Genomic DNA, 12,287 nt, shown 5'->3' with positions numbered 1-12,287 from the left:
CCATTTCCATGGAACCTGTGTGTGTGTTACATTAGTTGTATTACAGCCTCAGGCGTTATGTCATATCCAGGTTACCTCCTTCATATCAACATTGGCCAAAAGTGAGGAACTGAAGCAGCTTTACTTAAATATAAGGACCATGAGGAGTATACACATCTACATGCAGCAGAAACTATCTTTCCCTAGCACAGTGCCTGGGGAATGTTACTGTCTTGTTTCTAATCTGCACAGTATGTGACACGTGATCCGTTTTGACGTCTAAAAACTACAACTCCCATGATCCCCTTAATGTGAGCATGCGCAGTAGGACACAGCTGTGTCCTGGATGTAGTCAGTGTCTCCACTTCCGGGAAAGAGAAGATGAAGAAATAAAGCGGTGGAGGAAGCACACAGGAGCCTTTTCTGTAAGTAACTTACTTTGTATTCAAATCATCAGAGCAGGTATATGCAAACACGTGGCGTTTCAGGACAGACACGTCCTCTCCTCAGACCATACACCTTACTGCAATAGTGACACTAACAAGTATATACACCCCTAGGGGTTACACCATCACCTCATACCCATCACCTGTGTTTACAGCCGGGCAGCCACTGCAGCCTCAGTACTTTCTGGTTGAAGTCTGACCTCATCGCAGTATCTTTGGACACTGATGACGTCACGTCGCCAAACAACCTGGAAAACCAATAACAAAATAATCACACAGGGACAGCTCAGCACACTTGCTGAACTGTGAGAAGTCATATTGCATAAGTTACACTTAAGTAACCGTAAAATTAAGCAACATGTATGCACTGTATTGGGGCCATAAAGGATATTTAATGACTATAAATTAGTCTTAAGAGCTGGGAGCTGCCATGCTGATATTTTCTTTCTTAGATGAGTTTTCTGTCAAAACGAAGGGGTTAAAGCTGAAAAGGAGCAAGTTAAAAGATGGTTCAATGTTATGAGCTTACAGTCAAAAGCAGCATTATTACACACATGTACAGTATCTGGGCATAAGAATCTACAAACCATCAGGGATATATAGATTGAAAGATGTAACTCCTATTATAGATAGTGCAGATACAGACACATAGGCTAGATCATAAGTGTTATCTAGTAGCTTATTAATAATACAGTAGACTTAAGTGGGATAAACAGAATAGTAGAATCCATAGCAGTCGTGCGCCAGAGTGACAGAGATTTAAACCTGTGTCTCTGGTATATCCTCCCGCATATATCTGGATTAATAGTAGAGTCTGACCTTACCCCAGGAACCAGTCTAGTTAAAGTCACAATACTTACTTCGACGGGAGATGGTGCTGCTGGAGAAGCCCCATGAGACAGGACCAGGGCTCGGGAGCGAGCACACGTCAGTGGAACACATATGAATATAAATATGTTCCACTGACTGCATTACACAGTGATTTAGTGACCCCTCTAGCCGAATCTTCGCTGATTCATCACAGGAGAACGGATCGATCTGCAACTTGGTTAATCACTTGTCAGTGTTTGCATTGAAGGGGATTTTTTTTTTTTTTTTTAAAGGCAGCTTGAACTGCTGCTTTAAATCTAACCTAGCGGTGGGAAAACATGAAATCACTTGGAGTACAAGACTTCCCTGAAAAGGATGAAATCACAATTTAACCCTTTGGGTGCCCTTTTGATGTAGTTGCTATGTAACCGCGTCTAGCCCCATGATGTAATAGCTACGTCATAGTAATCCTGCTGGGTTTCCTATGGGAGATGTCATTCTCTGCTCCTGTGCAGGGCAAGACGGATCTATCACTACGTGGGATAGAAGGGAGGGGGTCTCCCTGTCTGTTCTGTCATCAGTGAGGGAGCGATCACGTAACTCCTCCGTCACTCAAAGGGTTAAAATAACTCTGTGTATTGTGAAAGAAATCCTGTTCTGTATTTGTCCAAGAACATTTGTGTTTGACTAATGAGGGCATTATAATTACTTTGTTTTCTATGGAAGTGTTATGTTTTTTTGTTTGCTGGGGAGGCGGGCCTGGAGGCGGAGCGGGGGGCGGGGCTAGCATGCCACGTCACGGACTGCCATTGGCTTCTGGCAGTCACGTGACCGGCCCTGCGCTTCCCTCAGCGGGAAAACTAAAATTTGGTTGTCGGCTGAAATTCCACACACCTGCGGAAGCGCCGTCTAAAGCCGCGCTGATAGGGATAATGTTTCCCCTCAGCGCGCCTCAGCACGTTCTTTTTGACCATGTCGAGACCTTATCCACTTTGCCTCCTCTGTTTACCAAACACTAGATTCAGTAAAGTGCAATAGCCTCAATTGCACTGTAACAGCCACTCAACGAAATGGCAATGAGCATGTGATCAGAGCAGCTCTTTGCACCTCTCCCCTCACTCCTGTCTTCTCCTCACAGCCTTGTTAAGCACCATTGCTGCCCTATGTAGCCTTAGGCCTGGGACATAGTAAGCACTTAGGTGCTGCTGCTCGCTCTTGCTTGCTGCCGCTCGCTCTACCAGGAGCTTTTTGCTGTCCTGGCAGAGGAGACAGCAAGCGCGCTTGGGAGGCGGATATCACTGTGTGTGTGTGTCACTTGGTAGCTGTCAGTGTGTGTGTGTGTGTGTGTGTCACTTTGAAGTGGTCTGTGTGTTTGTGTGTCACTGGGGAACCTGTGTGTGTGTGTGTGTGTGTGTGTGTGTGTGTGTGTGTGTGTGTGTGTATATTATATAATATTTTAAAAATTAAAAAAATAAGACATGTTGTGAGAATAAATTATTTATTAACATTGTGCAACTTTGATACATATATTCACGCTCACACACACATATATACATACATATATATAATCACACACACACCACCTTGCTGCCACCACTGCTCCGGGACACAACCCCTTCCCCCCCCCCCCCCCCCCCGGCGGCTGCGCAAACCCCCCTCCATCTCCCGCGCAGGCAGGGAGGCAGCTACGGTGATCGGGGCAGAAGTTGGACACATCACCCGCTCCCCCCTTCCCTCACCCCACGGGGGCAGCGCAACCCCCCTCCATCTCCCGTGCGGGCAGGGAAGCAGCTACGATGATCAGGGCAGAAGGGGGACACATCACCCGCCCCCCCTTCCCCCCCCGGCGGCCGCGCAACCCCCCTCCATCTCTCGCAGGCTGACAGCCACAGGGATCGGGCAGAAGGGGGTACATCACCGCACATCAGCACACAAACACCTCTGTGCTGCCTTGCCGGGCTGGCTGCAGACCCATTGGATGGCTCAGCGACGCTGAGTGCACTATGTCCTGGGCCTAAGTGCACTATGTCCTGGGCCTATGTCCGCGCTGTTATCAGCGCGGCTATAGTTTCTCCCTCCGCATGCGCGCTGATGTGTACGGAGGAGGAGAAACTTCCCCGAGACAGGCAAGTTTGAAATTTGCTGCTCGGGGAAGCGGAGGAGCGGTCACGTGACCACTCCCATCCAATGGGTCTGCAGCCGGCCCGGCAAGGCAGCACAGAGGTGTGTGTGTGTGTTGATGTGCGGTGATGTACCCCCTTCTGCCCGATCCCTGTGGCTGTCAGCCTGCAGGAGATGGAGGGGGGTTGCGCTGCCCCCGTGGGCGGGAAGGTGGGAGCGGGTGATGTGTCCCCCTTCTGCCCAAATCACCGTAGCTGCCTCTCTGCCTGCGCGGGAGATGAGGGGGGTTGCGCGGCCGCCGGGGGGGGAGGAAGGGGTTGTGTCCCGGAGCAGTGGTGGCAGCAAGGTGGTGTGTGTGTTTGTGTGTGTTAATATATAAGTTTGTGATTATATGTGTGTGATTATATGTGTGATTGTGTGTGTGCGAATATATTGCACAAGTGGTGTCAGCAAGGTGGTGTGTGTGATTATATGTGTGTGTGATTATGTGTGTGTGTGCGAATATATTGCACAAGTGGTGGCAGCAAGGTTGTGTGTGTGTGTGTGTGTGTGTGTGTGTGTGTGTGTGTGTGTGTGTGTGTGTGTGTGTGTGTGTGTGTGTGTGTGTGTATATATTTTGCACAATGTTAATAAATAATTTATTCTCACATGTCTTTTTTTTTTAATTTTTAAAATATTATATAATATACACACACACACACACACACATATATATACACACACACACACAGGTTCCCCAGTAACACACAGACCACTTCAAAGTGACACACACACACGCACTGACAGCTACCAAGTGACACTCACACACAGTGATACCCGCCGACCAAGCGCGCTTGCTGTCTCCTCTGCCAGGACAGAAAAAAGCTCCTGGTAGAGCGAGCGGCAGCAAGCAAGAGCGAGCAGCAGCACCTAAGCGCATACTATGTCCCAGGCCTTAGGCCTCGTCTAGGGTTCCGGCGGGCGTGCTGAGGCGCGCTGAGGCTCAGGGAAAAGCGGGTGCTTTCCCTGGTCTTAGACAGCGCACCGTCAGGGGGCGTGTCGGGGGCGGGTCAATGACGGCACGGAGCTGGTTCGCCCTCATTGGGCGAACCACTCACGTGACGGGCTCTGCGCTCCGGCGAGCGCTGAAATTTAAAATGTACCTAAGACCTACGCTTCCGCGCGCTTGCGGAAGCGTAGGCGAGCCCCTACTAAATCCGCTCTCATTGCGGCTGTAGGGGCTCACAGGTAAGTATAAGCGCGCCTCAGCACAGCGCGCTGACCATGCCCGAGGCCTTACACGGCCTGTTCAAACAATGTTCAGACAAATAGGGTTGAGGAGACAATAGGAAAAAGGATGGAAGTAAAACTTCATGTGCGCTCTCACCTTTTTATTCTCCTGCTTTAATAGTATGATGCCCTCCTTCTCTAAATCAGAGACATCAAGGCCACGCTGCCTTCCTCAGAGGTGTGCTTGGCATGATACCTTCTCGTACTGACTCCTTTTAAGCTTTAAACAGCATATCTGTATTTGATCATATATGTTCATGACTCTGCACTTGAGCATAATGTTACACTTTTCTTACAGGGGCTGGTTCCACTTTTTTAGTTTTCTTATTCAAGCCCAAACCGACATTGTTACCTCATTAGACTGTGGCTCAAGGCTTTATCTATATTCCAGTTTCCAAATCAGTCCAGGGCAGGTTATACGCTCAGGTTGCTAATGGAACACATTCCTGCTACATCACCTTGTTACATTTGCCACTTTCTGTTTATTTCCACCGGAAGAAAACTCACCTTTGTGGCACTTGTGTCATCTTGTCAAGGGCTTTTTTAATTACAACAGTGCTTTTTTTTTTTTTTAAGTAATAAGAAAGTAGTCACTGGTGTGGCCTGTGACTCCCATTCCTTTCAAACTGTGGGTAAATACAAGTGCGTCCAGTGTGTGTGTGTGTGTGTGTGTGTGTGTTTGTGTGTACTTAGTTAACTTATGGTGGGTAAAAAAGTGACAAAAACACTCCATAGTAAAGCATATAGCAAATGGAATATATATATATATTTCTCTTCCTTTGTTATATATATATATATATATATATATATATATATTATATTTATATATATATATTTATATATATATATTTATCTATATATATATATCAGAAAAAAAGAAAGAGAAAAAGCGCCCGATCCATGTGTAAAATCAGATATAAAAGGTTTTAATTTGCCGTGAACAGACGATTGCCAACTCACACTTTGTCAATAAAATATAAGAATTTTATGGGACCAGCCCATGCACCAGACCGACGTCCAAATTCCACAGTTGTTCTCAGTCTGCATACGGTTGCTGCTTCTGTGAATCAGCTTTGCTGTTACCGGTGTCACCGTTTGAACCTCTCTCCGTCACCCGGATGGGATTCCTGGTCTGCACGGCTGCACTCGAACTATCACCAGTCACAGAGCAGGAAACTCCTGCACTGGCGTCTTGACTCTGGCGTCTGGGCTGCTCGACCACCGTAGTTCCTGTACCACGTGACCCTACGCGTTTCATCCGTCTCAGCGGATTTCATCACCCTGATTCACAGAAGCAGCAACCGTATGCTGACGGAGAACAACTGTGGAATTTGGACGTCGGTCTGGTGCATGGGCTGGTCCCATAAAATGCTTATATTTTATTGACAAAGTGTGAGTTGGCAATCGTCTGTTCATGGCAAATTAAAACCTTTTATATCTGATTTTACACATGGATCGGGCGCTTTTTCTCTTTCTTTTTTTCTGATAGGTATCGTTGGGAGGTTGGTGAGCCCAAGAACAAAGCTGCCCGGACCATACAAATTCTTATAAAAGGACATATATGGACATTCAAGTATTGTTTTTATTTGCATTATGTTTTGTCCTATGACACAATTTTAACACGATTTTTTGTCGTTTTTATTTTTTACATATTTTTCATTTTATCTACACCATTTTTATAGTCCAATACACACTTTTTCATATTTTTGCATTTTTTATTTTTTACTTTAAATTTTATGTATTTTGCATTTTTTTATATATTCATAATACATTTATGTTATATATATCCACTTATTCCTGACCACTTCTAATTAACTATATTCAATAGACATCTGTGCTGGGTGTTTCATTTTGCTGAGTGAGATTAGAGTTGCAGCAATTTGGGTGTTTGTTAAGGGCGCTGTCTGTGCTCTTTCCCTCATATATATATATTTTAACATTTTTTTTTGTGATTCATGTGTTTTTTCCATCGAATAAAGTCATTCATTATTTATCATTGCTTGAGTGCTTTTAGTGGGACCCTTTTCTCTTCCTTTGTGTGTGTGTGTGTTTATATATATATATATATATATATATATATATATATATATATATATACATACATACATACATACATACATACATACATACATACATACAAAGGAAGAGAAAAGGGTCCCACTAAAAGCACTCAAGCAATGATAAATAATGAATGACTTTATTCGATGGAAAAAACACATGAATCACAAAAAAAATGTTAAAACAGTCCCCTCGGAACAGGGATCAAAATCTGAACACTAAAGTACTCTACCTGAATGCTAAGTAACAGTACCACTCAATCACTAAGGTAAATATATAACATATTTTAATAACCACAATAAAGGAGCCATGCTAGATAGCAGTATAATCACCACAAGATGAAATTGCATGCAGATCCCAAGAGGGAGATGGAGTAATGGCATAAAATGTAGAGCAAGGTAAGTGTCCAGCAATGTCACATTATTAACAACTTGTATCTTTTTTCAGCTCTTTATAAAATAGACATTACTTTGAGACCTCACTAACTGTCCCAATTTTAGGTTTGTAAATTGTGCGGAAAACGAGGAAGGACAGAACCTTGTGGCGTTCCAGTACCACAGGAAAATCTACTACAGAACCTGCACAGACCTCCCCCCACACACAGAGCTCCTAGTCTGGTATGGAGATGAATATGGGAAAGAACTTGGTATCAAGTGGGGTACACTGCGGAAAAGCACAAGGTAATCAGGAATGTGTGTTGTGTGGGTTTTTACATCTCTATTGTCTTATTACTGATGTTAAATTGCAAATAGTGATAGATCTGCATACACCATTACGGGTCAACTAGCACTTAATATCACTAAACCTGACTTGAGTCAAAAGGCCGGATACATCAAGCTGCGGTAACCAAAAATGCAATATTACTGCCCATAAAAAAGTGCCTTATTATCGTGCAATGAATACGCGTTGCAGCTCCAAAAATAAAGCACTTTTATTGGACCGGATAAAAACCAGACACAATACTGCATTTTAAAGTAAAAACTGCCATACATCAAGTTCCGATATTTATCGGAACAGGACGAATGGCAGAAATACCGCAAATATTTTATCACCTACTCCAGGCTGGCGGTAGCCCTGTCTTTCCTATGTATATAATGGCCAATATACTGCCCTGTGGGCATGGTCTGTCACTCTGTCAGTCAATTGGCAACTTGCAAAAAAATAAATACATGCATCAAATAAAAGACGTTACTGTATGTTTAAATAATAAAAATGCCAATAAAGTACCAACCTAAAAAAAAAGCCTGCAAATAAAAACACAAGCACCAAACAAAAGACATTTACATTGGAATACACAAGTAACAGTATTGCCAATGCAAATGCCAACCTAAAAAAAAAAAAAATATATAGGATTAACTAAATACAAGAAAAAAATGCACACAATGCGCACCAGGGATTAAAATTTGGTAGAAAATATTTATTAATACAAAAGATAACTGAGGAGATCCAACCCCACCTCAGTACACATGCACACTAGATCCGGGTAAATATAGCAAAAATAGAATGTATATACTGGTAGCGTACAAGGGTCCTGACCACGCCACCGCAGAGATGTTGCCACCGCACGAACTTCCTGCAAGCGCCGTCTCAGCCTAACAGCATACGCGCAGAGTGACCTGTCGTGACCTCTACGCGTTTCGCACTACGTGCTTCGTCAGGAGGTCACGTACAGAGTCACTTACGCGTATTTACATAATTGTCCACCAATCAACAGCCGAGCTGTGAGTTTGAACCTGATATGTACCAAACATGTATGATATTAGTATACAGATGTCATGGGACACATGAAACACATAAAAATGGAATGATAATCAACATTGAGATATGTATATACACAAATACAACACAAAATGAAACATTTCATCCTAAAAACGGGGTAAGTTCTATTAATTAATTAAAGCCAGTTGGGTACCTTGATTGGAATGTGAATTTCCAATATTGTTCCCTTTTCAACAAATTGAGATCTCTATTTCCTTGTCTGATATTATAAAGGAACACATTCCCATCCTTTAAATGTTCTACAGCTAGGATCATTATTATGAACTTCTTTAAAGTGTTTGAGTAAAGGAGTTAGAGGCATACCTTTCACTAGAGTTTTAGGTATGTTTTTAACATTTCTCAGATGTTCTAGCATGCGTATTTTAAAAGGTCTCTTTGTCTTGCCAATGTACTGCATATTGCAGCTACACTGCAAGACATAGACCACATGCGTAGTGAGACAATTTATAAAACTCTTGATATTATAAATTTGATTAGTAGCAAAAGATGTGACAGATTTATCTGCAGTGACGTGATTACACGCTTTACATTTTCCACATTTGTATGTTCCTACAACTCCTAAACGTGTTTTTATATCACCAGAGGTTTTATTCTTTCTAACAACCTGGCTGGGAGCCAATAGACTCTTCAAATTAGGTGCTCGTTTGAATACTACACCTGGCTGTGATTTTAATTTTGGTCCCAGAATGGGATCCATTTTGAGTACACTCCAGTGTTTACGTAACACTTTCCTAATAATGTCATGGGCCCCACTAAATTGTGTAATGAAAGGAGGTATTGTATCATTTTTCTTACTGGCCCCTATGGCCTTTTTGTGATATTTAAGCAGAGACTCACGTTTCATTTTGTCAGTCTTTGCTAGTGATGAGTCAATCAGACCCTCATTATATCTTTTGCCAAGAAATCTTTTTTTAATAAATAGAGATTGTTCATTGAAATCCTGTATTTTTGAATCATTCCTTTTTATTCTCAGAAACTGATTGAACGGGATATTATCAAGCCATCTTTGATCATGACAACTAAAGGGGTCCAAATAAGAATTTACATTTGTGGCTTTGAAGTGGGTTTTAGTCTGGATAGTATTTGATTCTATAAAGATCTCCAAATCAAGGAAATGGATATTGACGGTACTATTCTCACCACTGAATTTAAGATTAAATTCATTTAAATTCAAAAGGGAGACAAAGTCGAGATAGGACTCTTCACTCCCCTCCCAAACAATGATAATATCATCAATGTACCTCCTCCACAGTTTGAGCTGTGGAGGAGGACATTTAATAACCGTAAGAGACTCCCACTGTCCCATATATAAATTGGCGAATGATGGGGCAAACGTAGTTCCCATCGCCGTCCCCAAGGTTTGTAAAAAATATATTGAATCAAACAAAAAATAATTGTGACTCAAAATAAAGTGTATAGATGTGAGAATAAATTAAATCTGTGATATAGGTAAAAATTTGCGGTGTCATCAAAAAGTGCCTAACTGCCTCTACTCCTTTTCTTTGAGGGATACTGGTGTATAAGGCCTGAACGTCCAATGTGGCTAGGCGGTAATCTTCTTGCCAAGTGAAATCGTTTAGAACCTGTAAAACCATGGTAGTGTCTTTTAAATGAGAATGGAGTGTAGTGACTAGTGATTGTAAATAAAAATCAACATAAACTGACAAATTAGAAGTGAGGGAGTTAATCCCTGAAATGATGGGACGTCCCGGTGGGGAAGTTAATGATTTGGGCACCTTGGGGATATAAAAAAAAGGTCACCTTGCTTTAGGAGTCAGTTTGAGGAGACAATCCACATACATGCTGCAAGGGGATTAGTGCTTCCAGCAAACTTTACATCTGCAGCACGAGCGCTGAATCTCTTATTAACTAAATACAATCCATCTTTTTCTTATTTTTTTGTCTTCTCCCACTGAATCCGACTCCAACAGCAGCCGCAACTCCTGGTTCCCAAGGCAATGCTCCTCAACAGCCACGGTCCACAGGTAAAATCTTTAATTCTTCTTTCTTTTCTTCATCTGTAATTTGTAATCCATTTTGGGTTCTTCTTTAACTTCATCTGTACTTGTAATCCACTCGTAGTTCTTCTTTATCTTCATCTGTACTTGTACTGTTAATCCAATTGTGGGGAGATGTTTGTGACGGTAGCTTTGAGACAGGCTATAATAATACACACCAAATATAACTGGGTTGAACTGGACGAGACTTGGATATGATAAAATATAATTTATTCCTTGAAAAGGGTGAACACACGAGATATACAAATAACAGACAAAATATGGACACTCACTTAAGATGGAAATGATGAAACAGTCATAATTCTGGACTGGCAGTTCATACAGCAATCTTCAAAAATCACCAAGACACGAAAGACATGAAGGACAATAGCCATAGGCTGAGCCTGGTTCTTATACAATTATTTCCCATTGAACACAACCTAAACCCAGCCCCTCTCATAAATCAGTGGTGAGGTTGACAGTTTTCCTCAGAGTAAAACTCCTCCCACACAAGGACGTTTAAAAACTGCTTTTCCTATCTAAATAACTTCATAACTTCAGTTCACTAGTACTTACTGGCACGCCAGACATATTAATACATTCTGTCACGCATGACGCTCCCAATGAGACTAAATATTACCGTGTAATACTAAAATTAAGAGAGATATTAATATCTGTCTCTTAGGACCGGCTAAACATCAGGTGTCTGTAATCATTAATTGCGGCTCGGTCCCCCGGTTACACATATGTAACTCTTAGCATGTTCAGCCGAGGACATCTCATAATATTCTTATATTTAATAAGGTCACTCATTCTGATATCTCCTTGCGTAACCGCACCCCTGGCTCCCATCAATACATCCTTTGAAGCAGGGACTCCTGTGTAGAGAACATTTGTCACAGGTGCTATATTTCACACCCAATGCCCCATCCTGGGTCCTAGCTGTCTACACCAGCAATATGTGTTAACATACACCAAACCCCCTCTGTACCTTTTCACACCCAACTTCAATCAAGCCTTTTGAAGCCCACATATTTCTGAAAAGACACCACGCATCCTAATGTATTTTCCTAAACTGCAGCTCATTAACCCCTTAAGCCCCAGTGTGTGTGTGGTGCAGACACTTACACCAAGAAACAATACATTTATACAGGGGAATAAACAGTTGGATGGCTGAAGCAAGGCAAAAACACATTACTGGACTCCAGTCCAGTTAACCCCTTGCTTCCCAGGTGAGAGTAGAGGGTGGCCAAATGGGGTGTAACCCCTTTAATCCCGGGCCAAATCCCCTCTCTCTTGACAATGTTGCCTCTTCATCTTCTTAGCACAAAATGAGACTGCACAGGCCTTATATAAGTTGACTCCACGTGTGTCTCTGTGGCTTCCGTCGGCGCTCGAATGACGTCACTGGAGGGCGTTGCGCTGAAAATGAAGGATCCGCATGGGGGAGCCGGGTGGAGTAGCAAGGTCTTATGGGACTAAGTAAAAACTCAGTATATGAGAGAAACAGTATATTCCAACGCGTTTCAAGGCTCTAAATGCCTCTGCATCAGGGAATAAATAAAATATTAAACATAGGTGGTATATATCCCCATCCTATCCCGATTGGTCACACAATTAAGGTAACTCTCCAATCGGAGCTGGTGTGGGCGGGGATAAACGGGCTGTACTGAACAACGATCATTTGAATTAAAGAATAACTCTTTTTCCTAGTTTGTATCAACTTTCACTGTTATGTTCCACATTCTGCCCCAGTGTGCATTCAATTTATTCCCTCACATGTGGTATATTAATTCACAGTAATTTTCTTTGTGATTTTTTCATTATG

The 12,287-nt window shown here is 42.5% G+C and overlaps 1 protein-coding gene across 1 annotated transcript in view; it reads left to right on the top strand.

The window, feature by feature from the left end:
• Nucleotides 1-330: 330 nt before the first annotated feature.
• Nucleotides 331-12,287, top strand: part of LOC142466811 (uncharacterized) — a 20,197-nt gene continuing 8,240 nt past the window's right edge. Inside the window, exons 1-3 of the mRNA XM_075572269.1 lie at nt 331-404; nt 7,184-7,363; nt 10,394-10,447. Coding sequence (XP_075428384.1) covers nt 7,303-7,363; nt 10,394-10,447 — 115 coding nt within the window. The 5' untranslated portion in view covers nt 331-404; nt 7,184-7,302. The remainder of the gene's footprint in view (nt 405-7,183; nt 7,364-10,393; nt 10,448-12,287) is intronic.

The sequence above is a fragment of the Ascaphus truei genome, chromosome 15 (genome assembly GCF_040206685.1).
Source record: "Ascaphus truei isolate aAscTru1 chromosome 15, aAscTru1.hap1, whole genome shotgun sequence".
In the NCBI taxonomy this organism is placed as follows: domain Eukaryota; kingdom Metazoa; phylum Chordata; class Amphibia; order Anura; family Ascaphidae; genus Ascaphus; species Ascaphus truei.
This window is presented reverse-complemented; position numbering and strand designations above follow the sequence as displayed.